Here is a 20615-nt window from a genome sequence, read left to right as displayed (position 1 = left end):
ATATGCTATGTCTATAATCAGTGGGTTCGTTAGATTACTGTGCTAGTTTACTAATACATTTTGTCTTTTTCTCTTTTTATGGGTGAGCTTAAAGGTCACCACTGGAAAAAAGTGCTATTTCTGCTTCTGAATTGTCAGGTCACGTAGTGATATAGCAATTTTTTTTGACAGAGAAGAAAGGAGGTTTTTCTACTGGAACTCTCTTAAGCCACCTTTGAGGTTTGCTTTGACAAGACTCTGATCTCTGTGAACTGCAGTATTTACTGGTCCATCATTAGAATAGCAATGAGTGATTGAAACCTCAGCATTTTCTGTCTTCAGTTTCTATAAAGGCAGGTGGTTTTATTCGATTGTAAGGCCTAGATGTCCTCCAAAATGGAACAGAGCAAATGTAAACCTGGGTTTTTGGAACAAGTCAGCCACGTTTCTTCTCTCAATTCTTCCAGACCATTGGTTTATATCTCCTTGAAATTGGAAGCTCTACTAATCCTTCAGAGCAATGGAGCAGGAGCTGTGAGAGGACGGTTCAGGTGACATCTCTATTGTATGTCCCATTTGTGTTTTATTGGTGCACAGATGTAAGACTTTGTCTGTGCTTTGGTTCCTCTGCATTTGTTTTGGAGTCACCTTCAGACTGCCTCGGGGGCCACATGCCACTGAGAAAATACTTGCATCCTCAAGGAAGGAGAGATCTATCTAGCTGAGGATAAATGGCGCTTAATGGGAAGATATGTTGCATGAGCTGTTGACACTCTCTGAGTGAAGTATGATTATAACAGCTTCATCTTGTGGTGTTTTAACTTTTTAATCTTTCTTTACAGCTTCCTGGGAACTCGACTTTTGTTTTGTTTACTCCAACAGCCTCAGTCAGTGCTGCCTCCTCTGTTGTTTTGGTGGAGCAATGTGTAACTTCTTTTTTCCTTAAAACCCCAGATAGCACAAAAGCCAGTGGAAAAAGAGTTGTAGGAGATGTGGCGTACAGTACAGCAAAGGAAAAAGCTTCCTACATCACCCCAGTTCCTGGTGGCGTTGGGCCTATGACTGTGGCCATGTTAATGCAGGTACGTGGGCAGACTCTGAGACTGCTCATCATCTCCTCTGCATTTGCCTTTGGGGTATGTTGCTGCTGACCATCAGCACACTACCACTAGACCTTCCTTCTAGCTCTTACAGAGGTCTAGTTAGGATTTCCAGCTTCTAGTCCACAAAATTTGGATTCAGTTAACTGAGGAAGATAATGGACCTTGAGGAAATGTTCAGGCACAGGTTTTTTGGTTGGCGTTTTGGGGTTTTATTTTGTTTGGTTTTTTCAGTGTTCTCTAAAAACAGTGAGAAATGGGCTTGTCTTACAATGCTCTGGCTGTAATTCTAAAACTATCCTTAGGGTGACTGGATAAAAAGGAGGAGAGTAACAGTATAAGCCAGCTCCCTCTGTTTCCTGCTTTGCTTAAGAAACCCTGCTGGCACAGAACACCCCAAAAGAAACCAGCACACTGGAAGATAGATAAGTAGATTGATAGATAGGTATGGTAGGTTTTTTTTTTTTCTTTTTAAGAAAACTACCAGCAGAATCTCATTTTGGATTGTTAGCAAATGCTTTAATCAAAACACTTTGTGTTAATCCCAAACTGAGACAGATGGGAGGGGAGAACCTCTCTGGGTCTCTTTCTCAACCAGCATGGTTCATACAGTGGTGGTTGCTATAATGCATTCTCATCCTTGTTTTAGAGCACAGTGGAGAGTGCACAGCGTTTTCTGGAGAAGTTCCAGCCTGGAAAATGGAACATCCAGTATAACCAGCTTACCCTAAAGATGCCTGTTCCAAGGTAATGCTTTCAAATTGAGACAGTGGTGGTATTGATGCATTATAGTATTCACTTCTGTTCCCAACCTTTATGTAATATGGGGCATACATGTATGTAGACTGTAGCTGGCATTGACATTTTGAGAGAAGTAGAGAGAAAGCACTGTGAGGCCTTCCTAAGGGAGCAAAGCTGACCTGTAGTGGTGCTGTGACATATGGTGAAGTGTAGGCATGGGTCATCCACCATAATCAGGGAGTGCAGTGACAGAACAAGGAGTAACAGTTGTAGATTTAAACTAGATACTAGGAAGAAATTTTTTCCTGTTAGGGTGGTGAGACACTGGCACATGTTGCCCAGAGAAGCTGTGGATGCCCCATCCCTGGAGGGGTTCAAGGCCAGGCTGGATGAGGCTTTGAGCAACCTGGGCTGAGGCGTGGAGCACCCTGGGCTGGTGGGAGGTGTCCCTGCCTGTGGCAGGGGGTTGGAACTAGATGATTGTTAAGGTCCCTTCCAACCCCAAACATTCTGTGATTCTATGAATCTATGATAATATTAGTGTGGACTTCCACTGACTCTTTAGGCCAGCTGGATAGTTGCTGATTCAACAAATAGCGAGACACTTGTATTCTGGGAAATTTTCAGTCTGACGTGGCAAAACACTAGCATCTTGACGTAGGAGTTGTTGGTGTCAAGTCCCCAGGGAGCAGTTGAAAATATAAAAAAATGCCATAAGGGAGCATAACACATTGTCTACAAAAGGCATTCTAGGGGTGGGAGGAGCGTGGGGAGGGTTGGTGGGAGGTTTTTTGTTGTTCGGTTTGTTTTGTTGGTTTTTTAAAAAAAAAAAAAAATGCAACTCTGACGTTCTTTCTGTTCTAATGTAGCCAGTATCAGTGGGATAGATTCATTTAACTGGGAGGGGTTAAAGCTTCCCTTTTAAAATATAGATTAGGTGTTTGTAGTTTATGCTGTCCAGAAGCAGGGAATTTGTGAGAAGTCTCTGACATATCAATTGACCTTGCTCTCTTTCTTTAAGTGATATTGAAATCTCGCAGTCTTGCATTCCCAAGCCCATTGATCAAGTTGCAAAAGAAGTTGGCCTGCTCCCTGATGAGGTGGAGCTCTACGGCCAAACTAAAGCCAAGGTTCATCTGTCAGTTCTGAAACGGCTGAAGAACCAGACAGATGGCAAATACGTTGTTGTTACTGGGTAGGTACTTCCTTAACTGAGGCATCACTTACATGATGTCAAGGTGAAAAGAAATTTTATTAGCGTGGCTTGTCATTGTGTTGTCTTTTGGTAAGGTGACTGTATGGGGTGCTCTGGGCTTTAGTAAATCACACTGAGAATCTAGGGGTTTGGGAAATAGATTTATCTCTTGTTGCAAATAGTGGGAATGTAGTTTAACATTTCTCTCCTGTGGATGAATTGTTTTGGTCTGCAGGTCAGGGTTATGAAGGGCAGTCTGGATTGTAGTCTAAGTTCTCCTAGTCTAGTAGCCTGCCTTCAACAGTAACTATCGAGTTGTTTCAGAGCAAAGTCTTCAGCAGTTATGTGATAATTCACCAATCTCATTTCAGTTTCGAATTGATGATTAGCTGATGTCTGAACCAATCCAGAATTGAACTGGCGTTAACTGCAATCACCGGGTGACTGTTTTATCCCTGTGTTTTGAGTCTCACACACTAAAAGGGTTTAACTGTGTCTGTTCTGCTTTTTCCCTGCAGGATAACTCCTACTCCCCTGGGAGAAGGGAAGAGCACCACCACTGTTGGTCTTGTTCAAGCCTTAGGAGCACACCTTCACCAGAACGTCTTTGCCTGTGTTCGTCAGCCTTCTCAGGGGCCAACCTTTGGTATAAAAGGTATGAGCTGTTCTGTTGCTTGCAGTCGGACTAAATGGGGAAAGATGGCATTCAGAGATTTGATTTTGCTGCATTGTAGTTTTACATAATTCCCAGTTACAATTGCATTTCTTTCAAGAAAGAAAAACTTTGGGTAAGTTCTTCAGTGTTATCTGCAGGTGCTGTGCTGGGATTTAAACTAAGCTGCTCAGACAGTAGCTGCCTTCTGAAAGCCATTAAGCAAACACATGTAATATCATTGTGGGCTAGAGAGACCTTTATTTGCATGATTTTACTATTGTCTCTCTGTAGGTGGAGCTGCAGGTGGTGGCTATTGTCAAGTTATCCCTATGGAAGAGGTAATTCTTTATACAAAGCCTCATTGCACATGTAGCTGACAGACCTTGAAGAGATACTGAAGTCAGATGTCTTACCAAATCTTTCTTGTTTATGGTCCAGTGTAGCACTCCCAAGAACTTGATTTCAGCAATGCTTTTTTAAAAAATACAAAACATCTTTGGTTGTTTCAGAAGGGTGCCTGCATGGTCAAGGAACTTCATAGAACTGGGAATACCCAGTTCCTCTGTTCCCGCCCCTTCTCTGCCTTAAATTGCTGTGCACCCTTGAGCAAAGTACATCCTGTGCCTCTTCCCAGAACTGACATGAAGATTATAATGGCTTAATATGTTTTGGAAGCATATTAAGTAGTTCTGTGAGCAGCAGTGGTCACTGACTTTCTGTGTGCTATTTTGGTGTACTTGTATTTTAGATTACTAACACGAAAAGGGAAAAGGGAGGGAAGTTGAGAATCAATAATGCCAAGACCTTAGCCTGTGGGGGACTGGCACTGTAGCATATTTCTGATGTGACTTGGCAACAAGTAAAATCCTGTGTCTGGAGGCAGGGAATTGAAAGGCACGTGTAGCACGTGCTCTCATGCTTGTCTCAACTCTCAAAGTAATTGCCTGTAGAATTCTACCTTTGTCTTTTGCACTATAGATTGACACAGGGAAATTTTATGAAGAAAAGCAGAAATTATCAAAACGGCTGTTCATTCCAGTTGATGCAGAAAGTCCATAAAAGATAAAATGTTAAGAGGCAGAATATTGATTTAGTCAGGTGCCAAGAACACGTGTGAATGATAGATGTGACAGGAGAAATAATCTCCTCCTGTTTGGGAGTGTTAATAAGATGAGCCAAAATACTTGACTGTGTGCAGCAATGGGAAACAGCCCCACTCTTGGAACCAAACTGGCTGAAGGGACTTTCTTTAAGTATGACCCACGTGGTGTAAGTACACATAGCTTTGTGGGGGTGTTTTAATTGATGCATGTTTCATAAAATCAAAGTATCTGGAGTCACTAGTTCCAGTAATGACCTTGATACATCATTGGGTATTTCTACATGCAGCTTTCGTCCTAGGAAAAGATTAGCAAGTGAAAAACTCCTGTACTGCAGAACCGCGGTGGTAATAATTGCTTCTTGTTTGCATGTATGTAGAGTGACACAACAATTAGCAGTTGCTAATTAGGATTTATACTCAATGTGTGACTAGCTCCATTCTGCTTTTAGCTATCTGGTTTTTAAGACCACAATAGCAAGGCTCCAACAAAATGGTACCATAAGGTCTTCTGTCACATCACCTTTTGTAATGTCCCTTTTTTCATTGTCTTCCTTTACTGCTCTGCTTCAGAGAAAAAGGATTGTTTTAACTGCACCTTTTACTCCCCTGCCATAATGCAAGTTTGTCACATAAGCTATATATCCCAAGCTATTTGTCAGTATCGCTACAGTGCAGCCAGATAACTCACGTAGACAAACCCACTCAAACGATCTTTTAATGAGATAGAACCAAGAAAACTACTAGCAGTGTCGCTGTGTAGTACGTGGTCTGAAAGTTCTGCCTACGATACTGTGTGTTGGAGTGGTGAGCTTATGCAGAGCTCTGTGCAACCACAGCTCTACTGCTAGCACTACACAAGGTTGGTAGTTTCAATTTAGCTCAGACATCTTTGTGGGAGCAGCAGCAGCTTCAGCTAATGTGCGTGTGAAACCTGTTGTGCAAATAATGAGAGTGGGTCAGAAGGAAGGTGAAGGAGGAGCAATGCAGATGTGCCATTCCATGGTCGTCTTGGGTGTCAAGGAGCTTGTGAGAACTGTTCTCATGGGGGAAAAAAACCTTTTTATTTGGAAGCTTCGTTCTGGAAGTTTGTAAAATGACACAAATGTGGGGGAGGCATTTTTCTGTTTTAGAGAAATTCTTTCCTCTCTTCCACATACTGCACTGAGCAATCTCTCCCCCTCCACCCTCACCCACTTTAACATTGCTATTAATACGTTTCTTTCCATCTGTCTACGATAAATTGAAATAAATGAAAATTGCAGCTGGATGAGGTAACTGATGTGTTTTACGTCCTCTAGTTTAACCTTCACCTCACTGGTGACATCCATGCTATCACTGCAGCCAACAACCTGGTCGCTGCTGCTATCGACGCACGTATATTCCATGAATTAAGTCAGACTGACCAGGTATGGTCCTTTCTTATGATGTATTTGGAGCCAGCCCACTTTGGTCAACATGTTTTGGGTGTGCCAGCAGTGCTCACTAACTGCCTGTTTCGTTCTTGCAAGGCTCTCTACAACCGTTTGGTGCCTTCTGTCAATGGTGTTAGGAAGTTCTCAGACATTCAGATCAGAAGACTACAAGTAAGTTCACTGTTTTCACATTGGTTTCTGGTTCTTTTCCACTTATTCATCCTTTACGTAGGCAGAGCCAGGCTGCAGAAACCCTCGTGTTGTCCTCTAAGTCATTCTGCTGGCATTTATTTTTTACATAAAGTGTGGTAGCCCTTCTTAGAGCACAGAAAACAGTGAGGTGCAACCCCAAGGGGAAGAATCATTGATGTAACTCTCTTTATCATATGTTGTGGCAGTAACACAGTGGGAAGAGGCAGAGGGATTAGTGTCCTTTATTAGTAGTGTCACATCAGTGTCCCTAATGCAATTCAAGAAAGGACCAGAATCAGTCTTCTTACCTTAAACCCAGTTACAGCGAGAGATGAATAGTTCCCATGTGACAGCTGTATAGATAATGCAGGACAAAAAAAAAATGCAATTTATAAAATTCATCTAAAAGAGAACAGAATTTTTTTGTCTTATCCAGATTGAGCAAACATGGAAAAGGGGAAAAATACATGTCCCCCAGCATCCCGCACTTCTCTCCCCAAAAAAGAATTCACAGTTAAATCAATGTGATTGCGTCCTGTGATTGCGTGGCAGTCCCTGAGCAGACCACAGCTCCTCTGATCCTCAGAAATCAATGTAAACAAGCGTGTAACCCTGAGCTCTGCAAAAATGAGGATTAACAGAGGAATGGTTATGCTCTGGGCTTGGCCTTCCTGACTAGAAGGACAGCCTGGGGCCTGCTGAGTTCATTCCAAGAACAAACCTGTTCGTACAGCATTCAGGCTGGATCAGTTGCCCATTTGGAAGCCAGGAGCAATAGTCGGACTACTTAGGAAGCTAAAACTCTGATTTATTAATTGGCTATTATGTCTCCACCATTAGAGAATGTGTGGTTTGCTTCCACTGCTGAGCAAAGAAGCTATGTCACATTGCTTGGTGTGCGTGACAGACTGCTGAGGAACTCTGCCCTAGCCACTCTTCTGGTTATTAAATGTCAAGATGTGAATGCCAGAAAGACGATATCTTTATTTTGTGCTTTTTTTTGTTTATTTCTTTTTCTAAATTATGTGCTTGAAGAGTAAGAGGACAGACTTTTTTTCTTCCCTGCTGTTCTGCAGGAGAAAAATACGCGTTAGCTATCTAGATAATTACAGAAAGCTTGCTCGTTCATAAATCAACTCAATCGTTCTCATTCCTAAGCTTGTGCTTGTATTAGGCTTCTTGAGATAATTCTTCTCTCAATTAAGCAGCTTGGCAAACTGCCCATCCTCTCAGTATGTTCAAGATCAGCTTTCTGGGATGCTGACAGCCTTGTGACTGAATTGTTTAATTCCTCCTTTGTGCCGTTTAACCAGCATGCTGAAGGCAGTGTCTTTAAATACGTATGGCTGTGTGCAGTGACCCTGGGCAAACTAACGAGAAATGGATGTAAGCATGTGAGACCAATGATTAGAACTAGGCGTGTAAGGAACTGCAGAGCTTTGTTTCTCTTACTCTTTCTGTAGATGCCTTGCACAAAGCTTGGTGACAACCTGCCCTAATGAGCTCTGTTGTCTGCCTTGCCCTTTACCAGCTGGCCAGCAGCGAGCTGTGCTTCCAAGTACACGCTGATACGGATCGTCCTACATTGCCGTGGGCTCTAGGAAGAAGGGACACCAGAAAGGCAGCCCCTCCTTATTTCTGAATGTGCAAATGGTGCTGCTTGAAGGCTCATTGCTCTAGTCAAAGGTTTATTTCTGTGAATCTTTTCATTGTACCCTTTTTCTTTTATTTGTCCTTTCCTCCCATAGAAATTGGGCATTAACAAAACCGATCCTGCGGCTTTGACAAAGGAAGAAGTAAACTTATTTGTGAGATTGGACATTGACCCAGGCACCATCACATGGCAAAGAGGTACAAGAGGCGTTAAATGAAATAATTATTAATAAACAAAATGCGTTTTAAAAGAGAGGTTTGCAAGTGCAGCAGGAACTATTTCCTGGTAAAATGGGAAGGGGCAGGGCTAGCCTCTCCTTCTGAGTGTGTGGTGGGGTAGGTGCCTGCAGCTGGGATCCCATTTCTGAAGGGTCTGATGCAGGGGCTTGAATCTTAATCTTTGTGAATTTGGAGCAGACTTCACTAATTGGTGCAAATTTGTGTTTCTGGATTTGTCAGTCATTGAGAAAGTTGCATTTGGCAACTGCAGCCAACAGCCTTTTCGCCTAACTGAGAAAGCGCTGAGAGCAAGGAGAGGGTTCTGCTCCAGGATTAAACTCAGTTTTAGTCTGCTCACTTGCTCTGTTGGGGACAGACAGCAAATAAAGACCAGATTTTTAAAAGGTTTTTCAAGATACCTGAAGATCAATCTCTGGTCTGGCAGATTTAATATTTCACTAGCAAAAGAAATTTCAAATATAGACAATTTTTTCTGATTAAGACCTCAAGAGTATTGCTTTTTCTTCTTTTTATTAAAATACAGTGTGAAATGTGTTCTCCAGAATTTGCTTCATAACCTGTAGTAGGGCCCAAGTGTCTGCCTCATGGGAGATATTTTATAAAATACTTATAATTTTTCAAGCAGATAGTAAGGAACAGCAAATTTAAGCCAGTATTTGATAGTTTGTGTTTCCAAGGTAATTTGAGTTAATGGGGCTGTGTGAAACTCCTCTCACTAAGTGGTAGAATCTGACCATTTTATCACTTAACCTATAAAATTATAATTTTATTTATTTTTACCTGTAATAATTTCCTGATTCCACATTGACTAATGATGGTGAAAAAGTAATTGGAGTAATACTAGCTTGCTAGCTCTGCTTTTCAGAGAGGCTTCAGACTTGTGGTTAATGCACACAAAGGGAGGTGGACTCCCTCTGGATGCAGTGCAGGGTCTGCATGTGACTGTGGGCATCTAAACTTTGTTGCAGTTCAGTTTTGGGGAAGAATCACATAGGGTGGCACTTGGCCATTCTTTAGGAGAGGATGGTGTCTCAAACTGCCATCCTCTCTTCATAGGTGATCTAGCTGAGTGTTTGGAATAAGGCATGGATGTGAGTTATGACTTGCAACATGACTTGTCATCTTCCTCTCTGCATTCCTCACAGTACTGGATACAAATGACAGATTCCTTAGGAAAATCACTATTGGACAGTCTCCAACAGAAAAAGGCTTCTCACGAACGGTACTTGTTCCCTTTTCTTGCATGTTTTAAAAAGCACTTTGAAAAACGTGGTCCTAAAGCAAGTTTCTGTAACTCCAGGTATTTCCATCTTTTACCAGTACCTTGTTAAAGAGAGAGCAGAAAGGCCCTTCAGCCAAGCAGTTAAGTTCGCCGCTACCAGTGCAGTTTAGTTTTGTTGTTCACTCCTTACCTCTTCTTTCCTGAATGTTGGCTTCCCAAACGGAGATAACTCCAGCATAGTAACAGTGGTACTCGAATGCCCTCTGTCGATATGGTGCATGGCAGTGGCTGGTCTTGACCACTGCAGATGCTTTGGGTGGGATGCGTCCGGCTAAAACTAGACACAGCATCTGAGCCTGTTGTCTAGATTCATTAAATAATCAATAGACTAAGATAAGCAATCTGGGCTGTGACTCTTCTCATCCCTTAAGTAACTATCAAATTAATAGTTTGAATGAATTGTGCTCAGAAAAGCCTTTCTATTCACTTGAAATGCCTCTAGGGTGCTTAGCTTTGGTGGAGGTGTCTGTGTTATGTCAGATGGATCCTACCCTTCATTTCCTATAGGATCTGTTTTGGTTTTTTTTGTCATTTACTGTACTGTTTAGTGATAGCCAGATGAGTTAGTAAGCTCAGTCTTCCAAAATGTAATTTGTTAGTGTTACGTTCTTACCTGAATCGTTAACGTAAAGTGCCAGGAGAGTCATATAATAACAATGGAATAAGTAGTTTTTACTTAATTTTGCAGGAAAAAATACAGTTTAAAATGGCCAAATTAAATGAAGCATGTTTTGAGAATAATGCTTTGGATTTCTTTTATATTTGTATGTCTTTTTTTATTTTTTGTTATGATGGTGATGATTGTCCTTGTTTCAAGAATTTAACAGAGGTAAGGATTGCTACTGGGGAATTTTGATGAGTTCACCTTCTTTATTCATCTCTTGCAGGCTCAGTTTGACATCACAGTGAGCAGTGAAATCATGGCAGTTCTAGCACTCTCTGACGGGCTGGATGATATGAAAAAGCGACTGGGCAGAATGGTAGTAGCTTCCAGCAAGAGAGGAGAACCAGTTACAACAGATGACCTTGTAAGAGAGTCATTCAGTTCGTAAATGCTAACTTTTTCCTATTACTTCTGAAAGTCCTTGGATTGAGAAGCAGAGAGACAGTTCTGTACGGAAAAGGCCTTAGCATATAGAAGATCAAAGATGAAATCTTAGCCCCTGGAGTTATTGAAGGTTTTTTACTTTAGTGTAGCTAGCACCTGACCCAGAGAATGTGTGTGTGCGTCTGACCTGGGCAAGGACAAAGGGTCCTGTGTGGTATGCTGTGTGTCAAATTGCAGCTAGCACCATAGGACTTAATGGGGAAATACATGGTGGCTTCTAGATAAAAGCATATTTACAAATAGGAAGAACTCAACATCAAATGCATCCTGCTGGCCATCCTGTTGCTCAGGCTCCCTGGAGTGAAGAAAATATTGAGCAGGAACAAAGCCTTGTGCAAATTTAATTGCAGATGATGAAATATCTTATTCAAGAAGACTGTGAATGCTGTAAAAGACAAAACTTTTGCAAGAATTGCAGGGTCTCCTTAAGACAGCCTTTGATGAGGAACAACACAAAACCCTTCTTTCCACTGCATAAAATGCTGAATATAGTAGCACAGATGTTTATTACCAGTATGTAGAGCAGTCCTAAGCAGCAGTTGCAAGCTGCAGCACTGTCTTGCAGCTGTCCAATAATAATTATTAGTACAGTTGTTGGCATGCTTGTGGAGTGTGTTGGCTAGCACTCTCCCAAATGATGCTTCAGCGTGATTTCAGGGGAATAGCCTGTGCCCCAGACTCTTCTTCCAATAAATGCTTTGAAGATGGCAAGCCTATTTGGAGAAGAAAGGGGGTATTGAGCTGTGTATGTGAACTGTGCTCTGACACTTGGCCTCAAGACAGAGAACAGGCTCGGGACCGTTGCACTAGTCGGTAGACATATGACACTGGTGCTTACTGCTGTGTAGTAGATTTTTCATGGCCTGCTTGGCAAAAGACAAGAGTGTTACAAATTTGCACGATGTGGTGTTAATGAGGTTTGTCTTGCATTTTCTGAATGAACCTTTCCAGTGAGACAGAAGAATCCACAGGGTAGGTATCCTGACCTGTGTTTCCAGCAAGGTTTCCAGCACTAAGGCTTACCCAGCTCTTGCTATCTTGCTGTGGCTTTTCTTGTGTTGGGGTTTTTTTTTTGGTTTGTTTTGCTTCCTCCCAGGATAAGCCTAAGAAACAGTAGATTAGCAGTGTGGCCCGACTCTGGCCTTGCAGGAAAAGCACTAGGCTGGGAATCATTTATCTGTAAATATTTTTATGTGAGACACTTGTTGGGAATGAGGGAGAGTGTGTGCCAAAATTCTGTAGGCAGATTTTAGATTTTAATTCCTACTCCTAGCATGCTGCCAGTTTAACCTTAAGTACCAGAATTAAACCCTGTTCTGGTTTTTAGATATGGGGTGTACTTAAGTGCCATTGAGTGACACAGGCCTGAAATGTCGTCATGGAAATCTTGCTCTGTAGTTTTTATTATTCTGGAGATGGCTGAAGCTTAAAGCTTAGCCATTAAATGTTAAATAAGCTTTCACGTGTCAAGATTGAAACTAATGAAACAAAGCAGTGAATGTCTTTAAAAAAACCTTTCATATAATTGAGTTCTGCAATCCACTTGAAATTAAAAGGGAAGAAAGAAAAAATCATAGTTCAAGGTTTTCATAACTGCTCTGAACATTTGGCTCAGTACCCATGTTAGCAATTCTAGTTACTTTTGCAAGTGCTGGGTAACAGCCAGTTTGGTTTCTACTAGACTGTGTCAGTCACAAGGATGACCAAACCCTCATTTTCTCTTACCAAAGCAGATGTGGATGAAATCTCAAGCTTCCACTTTGCAGGAAGCAGAATTGCAGCAGGGTGTATTGCTGCACCTTGGAAGAAACATGGGCTCCAGTGCTTGCCTTTCATTATGTCAGCCTGGTCTTTCTCCTGATTGCAGAGATTCACTTTAGAAGTTATTTCTGCACAAGAGACTTGGCCAGGATGCAGCAGCTTGTTATGACATTTTAAGGCCAATATATAGAGCCTAGTTGCTGAAATGAGGAAGAAGAAAAGTCCAAGACAAATCTACCTGCACAACCCAAGAATATTGACATATGTGTCACTTTAAACTTCTTAGTGTGTTTAGGTACTCCAAAAAAAGACAGTGATGCTACAGTTGAGATACCAGGGTGATGAGTGTGGTCCAAAATTTCAACATGTGTGACAACTGTCCTGAAAAACTCCCTGCTCTGTGCCACTGAATTGGCTGCAGTAAACCACGCCTACCTAAGGGGTACTCTCTCACTGGTGTTCTTTACTAACCTTGCCATAGCATTGAAACAGCAATTGTTCTTTGTGCCTTCACTACAAAGTGATGGCTGAGCAAGGTCGCAACCAAGAGACTGCACCCAGCAAAAATCACAGATCCTCTTGCAAGGATGTAAAGGTCGTTATTCTGCCTTGCCCTCCTAGGGTTAGTAATTTGCTGGTTCTGGTCCTGAAAGCTCACCAGGACAAAAGCAGAGCCCTGACACTGCATGGGAACTGTCTCAAGGTCGTAGTACATCTGGAAACTAATTGCCTTTTTTGTTTTAGGGAGTGACTGGTGCTCTGGCTGTCTTGATGAGAGATGCTGTTAAACCAAACCTCATGCAGACACTAGAGGTGAGCACAAACGATTTGCTATATGTGGGTTCTTACCAGGAAGTGTTTTGGGAGTCTAGACAGTGTGAGTGAAGGAGTTGGTGGTATTTAGCCATCCTTTTCCTAAAGGGATTAATAACTCCACTTGTGCAGATTATTATAATCCTGTTTGCCCTGTAGCCGTATTACTGATAACAAATGTTTGATCAGAAGGCTTTAAGATGTCTTCTATGAGCATATTTCTTTACCTTCAGGTACGATAGTACTTATCTCCTGAAATGCTACAGATTTTGTAAACTTTATTCTCTGATTTTCTCTTTCTCTCTCTCCCCTGCACCCTGCCTTTTCAAGGGAACACCAGTGTTTGTTCATGCTGGACCTTTTGCCAATATTGCACATGGAAATTCTTCAGTGTTGGCAGACAAAATAGCACTGAAGCTTGTGGGTAAAGAGGGTTTTGTTGGTAAGTGTATGGGATGGTTTGTTTGCTTTTTGTTTGTTTGCTTTGCAGGGAGGGGTCTGCCTTTTTTATTGTGACTGTCTTTGTTTTTTTTGTCTTGGAAGATGTTTCTGATTTATATAATCAGAGCATGATTTCTCCACCCAGCAACCTCTCACAAGCTTCTTTTCTTTTAATTCCTACTCTAGTTACAGAGGCAGGATTTGGTGCAGACATAGGCATGGAGAAATTCTTTAATATTAAGTGCCGCTATTCTGGTCTCCGGCCCCATGTGGTGGTGTTGGTTGCTACTGTTCGAGCTCTGAAAATGCATGGAGGAGGGCCTGCAGTAAGTACTAGGCAAGGTTTTCTTTGGGTCTGAGGGGCTGTTACTGTTGTTCTGATCCAGTCACTTAAAGCCCTCAAGGGTTTGGTATGCTTGTAGTTGTCTTGAGATTTGCAGTTGTAAAAGGAATCTGTATGTCCTTGTTGCTTGTGAGGTACTTGTTACAGGTACATCCCTGCTTGTTTTATTGTCCTACTGGTGTGCTTGTATGCTGGGGCACTTGTGATATTACCGCAGTCAGTCGTTTGTTGTATTGTGAGTGCATCTTGCAGTCTTTTATTTTTCCTTTTATTTTTTTTCTTAGAAAAATCGTCAGCCTGCAGTAGAATGTTGTATCTTGACACTAATAAGAATCAAGCACGAATTGCTGTCATGGATAAAAATCTTAGGGGTTCCATCTTTTTTTTTCCTTTTTTTCCCAGGTCACAGCTGGGGTACCTTTACCGAAGGAGTACATGGAAGAGGTAAACTTCATTCACCGTTGTCAGAGTTGACCAGCTAACTACAGTTGTGATGCAATATTGTCATGCAGTGCATGCCTGGATCACTAGTGTGTGTCATTTCTTTAGCTGCTAGGGAAATGCTTCCTCAATAATGTTCTTTTTTTTTTTTTTTTATCATGTTGCTTTGGCTCTGATCTTTCAAGCGTTTATTGTACTTGACCTAGCCAGTATTCAGAGCCTTCTCGTTTCTCATGCAATTGTCTGTGCGCTCAGTTTTTCATAGTAATATCTACTCTGGGTCCCCTGACCCGCTCAGTATGGAGTAATTGCTTGGCTGAAATATTGTCTCTGAAAATATTCAGAGTGCCTCTCTAATTACTCTCTTCTTAGCAGCAGCAGTTTCTGGTTTTATGTACCTCCTCTCCTTTGCAAGCAGAGAGGAAAGTGAACTAAAGACTCAGCTTCTGTCCTTGTGCCTTGAATGGTTGTGTACACTTGGATAATTATCTGGCTCTCTTTACATTGCTGCAGCTTTTGCACCTGTGGAGCTTCTCTATGGATTGTTCTTCGCATAGGAAGGGATGAAATATGTATCTGGATTTCCATGAATAGTCTCTGATGCTGCAAAATGTAAATATGTGTAAACCGAAAACTGTTGCCACAGACTTCAAACAAGTGTCATGAGATTCACTGCTAATGATATTTAATACATGAAGAGGAATGTGTCACAGAGGAAAATGAGACTTTACTGTGGGGAATTAATGAGCATGGGTATTAACTACTAAGAATAACAAAAAAAGGATAAAAAGTGATTTCTCTTACCTTGGCTTGGCAGCTGAAACCAGTGATCATTAGATGTAGTCATTCCTTTTTCGTGTCTTCCATCCAAGAACACGCATGGGTCTGGACTGTTCAGAAAGAAGCACTGGGGATTTGCCTTTGTGGTTTCATTCCCCTTTTGACATTTTTATCATCAGCTGGGGACATAGTGGATTTGGAACAAGAGTTTCGCTGCCCCTGATAAAACATGCTTCCTGCTTGCTGTCTTCTTTACAGAATCTTCAGCTGTTGGCAAAAGGCTGTAGTAACCTAAACAAGCAAATCCAAAATGCACGGATGTTTGGTGTCCCAGTAGTAGTGGCTGTCAATGCTTTCAAGTAAGTGAGCTGGGACATGGAAGTGATGCATGGGAATAAAATTCTGGCACTTTATGTGCTATGTTTAACACTCTTTTTTTCAGTCCTGTCAATGTATTGTTTGCTGCATTTTGCGTTGCTGGAAAAGGCTGAATAAATAGGAGAGTTCTGCTTAGTCATTTAAAATGCATTCCTTAATTTAAGTTAGCTTAGGATTTTATGATCAGTGGCTATTATCTGCCATCACTTACACCCTGACTGGTAAAATTACTGTGGACAAAAGGTGCCTGTGATGTTGTGGAATCCAAGCTCATAATAGATGGTGAAGGTGCCTGTGCTGTCGACCATACTGTTTCAATGGTCTGCTGTATGGAGTAATGATGCCCCACTAAGAAGCATTTTGGGCTTTGCACATTGTACTGCACAGGAAATAGAATCTGTGTGTGGTCTTTTTATGCAAGCAGAAGGGCTTTGAACTGGTGTTTTAAAGCTGATGCCAGCTGAAGCGGAGTAGCCAGCTAAGGCTTCTTCATCTGAAGTAAACCCATACTGGCTGATTTAGAGAAATTATGGTTTTTACCTTGTTGTGTGCACATGATATTAGCACCTCTAAATGAGCAGCACTAATGCCTTTCTGAGTTTCCTTCTGCAAACAGGAGTTGCATTGCTGATACAGCAGAGATATGACAGAAAGCCTGGAAAGCTGCTCTGTTAGTAGTCATGGGTTTCTGCTTGTAGTTCCAGAGCTACCTGTTCCTGTCTGTGCCTCTGTGGAGCAGATTTCTTCACCAAGGTGGAGGATGCTTTGGTGGATAGCCCCTCAGTGGCTTTCTGATGGCTGGACTCTGTGATTTCTTGGACAGCTCTTGGATGGTGTTAGCAAGAGTGAAAAATGGTTAGAACAGACAGTTAATTTACTGTTTGTGCGTTCTCATACAAATGTGCAAACTTTTCTCCTTACAGAACAGATACAAAGGCTGAACTGGCTCTTGTAGTACAACTGGCAAAGGAAGCGGGAGCGTTCGACGCTGTGGAGTGCACACACTGGGCAGAGGGAGGTAAAGGGGCGGTTGCACTGGCCCAAGCTGTTCTGAGAGCATCACAGACACCCAGCAACTTCAGGTTCCTCTATAATGTGGAGGTAAGAACCGGCAGTATTACAGAGGTACTGTGTTTATAAGGTGGAGATCAGTTGGTTTCACTAGCTTAAGTTGCTGAAGGCTGTCTGAAAGGCTGCTCTGAGAAACGGAGGAGAAATTTGGTTTTAGAACATAGCATTTATTCCACCAGTGTCAAAGACCTAGTTAGTCTGCTCTTGTTGTTTTGAGTACCCAGTGAAATATCGTTTGCTTTTGACACTGAAGGATGCTACTGTGACTCTGCTAGAGATCACCAAAAGGTTTCTACTGTGGCAGCCATGTTCCAGGGTAAGGGGAAGTTTACTTGTTGAACTTGAGACCTGCATTCCTGTCAGAGCATGGACTGGAACAAGCCTGACCAAACCTGTTACCTCACTGCAGAGCTTCTGGGTGCTTTTGTTGCTCAGGATGGGAATCTATGCAAAAGGCTATGGAACAAAATTTGTCCTTTTTTAATGTTTTTTTTTCTCTGCAAGTAAGGCTTATGGAGTCACACTACAAGTCGGGGTGGAAGAGAGGGTGTATGTGTGTATGTCTAATGAGTGTACTTGAGCAAATTTGACAGATGACTTGCAGGTAATGAAGTCACTGTTAGTTCCCAGGTTGTGGACTGAATCCTCCTTTAATAGCAAGCACCTATTCAAGCACCTAATGAGGTACAGAGCTGTGTCATTATATCTATTTAGCTCTTCAACAGATGCTTTCAACTTTTCTTCTTTAACCTGTTTTATTGGTGCTTTTCTTTAACCATTAACTTGTATTCCATCAAGTTATTTTTGTCCGCTTTTTTACTTGTATTTGAGAAAGAGTAAAGATGTCTCTTTTGCAGTGGAGGTAATTAACATGCAAGCACAGGTTATAAGAAATACTGTTGTGTATTTTTTTGTTTCTGACTAGTAAAATAGTTTTGCCCTCTTACTGAGAGAAGCAACTGCAACAAGATAAATGAAACCTGTTCTGAAAACCCTCAAATTACTGCATAGCTTTGTTCTACAGCAAAAAGGAATAGCTCTTGTATCTGCAGATGGGCGTTGCTCAACACGTGTGAAGGATTGTGAAGCTGCTGTGCTGTTACGGCTCTCTGTAGTTTGGCCACACTGACCTGCCTGTCTTTTTTTTCTAGCTCCCTGTTATAGATAAGATCAGGCTCATTGCACAGCAGATCTATGGGGCAAGTGACATTGAGCTACTTCCAGAAGCAGAGGAGAAAGTCGCCTTGTACACTAAGCAAGTGAGTTTTCCATGTCACCTGATACCAATGGTGGTTTTAATTTAATGTGTGCAGTGGTGTTCAAACTGTGCGTGAAGGGAATCATCACTCAAATCATGTCCTTGTCCAGGACTCACTGCATGCTGCTATGGCAGAGAAGGAAGAGGAGCTGGCAGTTTTGAACTTGACATCTGGTTGTTGAATTAGATGCTTTCTGATTTTTGTGTTGCTTTTACTCTTCTCTAGCATGACGTTCTTGTGAATTTACCTACTTCTGAGTTAATGAAGGTCTGTAAAGGGCTTTGAAGAGAAAACCAGTGTGAGAACTAACCATGCTTTGTTCACAGTGTGCTTGAGTAATTTTGCTTTTGCAGTCCATTTACTACTAGCATGTATAGTTTCTCACTTTTCCTGTTTCTTGTATATTCCTTTACATGCCTGTCAAAATACCATAGGCATGTAATTGCCACTTCCTCAGAACCTGCAATTGTATTGATCAAACATTTCTAATTAACTGACCTCAGCTGAACAAGAACTTTAGTTCTGAGCTATTTAAATTAGCGTTTTGGGAAGAGAGTAGAAAGTAAGTTAGCTGTCGAGGTTTTATATCTAACACTTCCATACCATTAATTTTTTCCTCAGTTGGATGTGCGGGGGGGGCCATGGTGGTTCTTTAATACTTAGCAGGGGGCAGTTAGAGACTTTGAGAGAGAAGGAATGGGGATGCAGAATGGTCAGTGGGTCTGACAGGCTGTGGATGAAGCACTTGGTGAGGAGTAAAACTTCCTGATAAATTGTCTGATGTCTGCTGAGAATGACAGAATAGAGCAATTACATTTGTGCACAGGGAAGGTTACTGGGTTTTCACTTACTCTTCTTTCTCTCTCTCTGTCTTTTCATTGCCTTTCCCAGGGATTTGGAAACCTGCCAATCTGCATGGCTAAAACTCACTTGTCATTGTCGCATGACCCTGAACAAAAAGGAGCACCTACAGGTTTTGTTCTGCCAATCCGAGACATTCGGGCCAGTGTTGGTGCTGGATTCCTGTATCCGCTAGTAGGAACGGTATGTGATTGAGGGAAACCTTCAACTGTGGGGTGAGGAAAAAAGCTTCATGTGCATTCCAGTAAGCAGTTACAAAAGGTATCTTAAATTAGGGGAGTCCTTGTCATTTACAGGTGGTATTTTAACAGACCAGTGTATTAGATGCCCTTAACAGTTTTTTTCAGGAGGAAGAGGGAAGCTAAAGTAGGTCATCTGACCATTTGAATACTTAGCAAGCCCCCAGTGTACTCCTCAGGTCCCAGATCTCTGTCTTCCTGGATTTTGAGGAAAGGCTGAGCTCTGTAGCTAATGAGATCTGGGACCTGCAGTCTGGTAGAGGGGATGGGAAAAATCCTTCGCCCACCTGATTGCTGTTGTGACTTTGCATTCCTGATGAAAGCACTTTCCAGTATTACAGGTGAAGTCTGTACACCTGCAGTTCAGGGTAGAACAAGACAACTCCTCCAGAGCTTACAAAGCCAACAACTTCTGATGAGGCACCTCCAAAGCGAAGCTGACCTGTACTGTTAATCTTCTGTCAGTCTCCCCTCCCATTTGGTTCTCATGGTTTTGCTGACCATCTGTTTGCAGTTCAGTCTGCATCAGTTCCAGCTATTCATTTTACTATGCCCTTGAGTTTTTAGTTTCTGTTCTTTGACGTGATTGGCATCATGTCAGCTGGGAGGAGATAGAGTAGCTACAGTGGAAACCGGATCCTGGAATAGCTTTGAAATGAATTATCTGGCAGAAAGAGGAGCTACCTGCAAAATGAGCTAACGTTCAGGTTTGCATCCAAAGAAAGAATGTTAGGATGAAAGGATCCACTGGAAATCTTCTCTGGGGAATCTGTTCTGGGCAAACGTTGAGTAACTTGTTAAATTACTTTAGGGGATGGAACGGTTGGAGCAAGCAGCGCTGTCTTTTTTCTTATTTTTGGGCATGAACTTTTTCTGAAGTCTTCATGGCAACATGTTTGTTTTAATAAGCTTTCAACGGCATTGGGGGTGCATGGCTGAGATGAAGAAATTTGCTGATTTAAGAGTTGGATCCTTTCTTCCTTCAAATGCTAGATAGAGCCAAATATTGGATAAATTTTTATTTTAATTCTTAAAAAAAAAAAAAAAAGAGGAAGGTACGGGTTTCCAGATTACCGAACGTAAATGAAATAACCACATCCTGATTAAAGTCTGGCTTATCCATATTTTTAAAGAGTGATGTGTGTTTTGGGATAAAATGAAAGACACATGCTTGTTCCTATTATTAATGTCATTTTTTGCAAGCCAAGATTTAATCCAAACAATTATTTATTTTATTATTTTTTTATAAGCACTGGAGAAGGAAAGAGTACACAGCATTAATGAGCTATACAACAGAAAGATGTTTTCAGACATTAAAAGGAACATTTTGGCTCTTATTTCTGATGTCTTCGGTTTCTGTGAAGTTGGACTCTTTCCTTTGTGCTCCCTTCTCAGATTCCTAATGTGTTCTTGGACATGTAGTATATTGTGGTGTTAATTCTGCCAGAATTAACAGTAAGTCTTCTGGTTAGGGACATGAAAATCACTCTGCTGAGGTTTCTACGAAGCCAGGGAAGGCACGTTCTTTTGAGAAGGAATCCAGGGCATTTTGAATCAGATCAGTATTTT

The 20615-nt window shown here is 41.7% G+C and overlaps 1 protein-coding gene across 1 annotated transcript in view; it reads left to right on the top strand.

Moving 5' to 3' along the window:
- Positions 1 to 20615, top strand: part of MTHFD1 (methylenetetrahydrofolate dehydrogenase (NADP+ dependent) 1, methenyltetrahydrofolate cyclohydrolase, formyltetrahydrofolate synthetase) — a 40545-nt gene that overhangs the window by 16808 nt on the left and 3122 nt on the right. Inside the window, exons 9-26 of the mRNA XM_010087536.1 lie at positions 934 to 1061; positions 1729 to 1826; positions 2842 to 3015; positions 3534 to 3670; positions 3962 to 4008; positions 6071 to 6178; positions 6281 to 6355; positions 8125 to 8227; positions 9415 to 9491; positions 10439 to 10579; positions 13165 to 13233; positions 13564 to 13675; positions 13861 to 14000; positions 14420 to 14461; positions 15497 to 15597; positions 16540 to 16717; positions 17839 to 17946; positions 18838 to 18990. Of these exons, the coding sequence (XP_010085838.1) occupies positions 934 to 1061; positions 1729 to 1826; positions 2842 to 3015; positions 3534 to 3670; positions 3962 to 4008; positions 6071 to 6178; positions 6281 to 6355; positions 8125 to 8227; positions 9415 to 9491; positions 10439 to 10579; positions 13165 to 13233; positions 13564 to 13675; positions 13861 to 14000; positions 14420 to 14461; positions 15497 to 15597; positions 16540 to 16717; positions 17839 to 17946; positions 18838 to 18990 (1991 nt within the window). The remainder of the gene's footprint in view (positions 1 to 933; positions 1062 to 1728; positions 1827 to 2841; positions 3016 to 3533; positions 3671 to 3961; positions 4009 to 6070; positions 6179 to 6280; positions 6356 to 8124; positions 8228 to 9414; positions 9492 to 10438; positions 10580 to 13164; positions 13234 to 13563; positions 13676 to 13860; positions 14001 to 14419; positions 14462 to 15496; positions 15598 to 16539; positions 16718 to 17838; positions 17947 to 18837; positions 18991 to 20615) is intronic.

The sequence above is a fragment of the Pterocles gutturalis genome, unplaced genomic scaffold (assembly GCF_000699245.1).
Source record: "Pterocles gutturalis isolate BGI_N339 unplaced genomic scaffold, ASM69924v1 scaffold16071, whole genome shotgun sequence".
Classification (NCBI taxonomy): domain Eukaryota; kingdom Metazoa; phylum Chordata; class Aves; order Pterocliformes; family Pteroclidae; genus Pterocles; species Pterocles gutturalis.
This window is presented reverse-complemented; position numbering and strand designations above follow the sequence as displayed.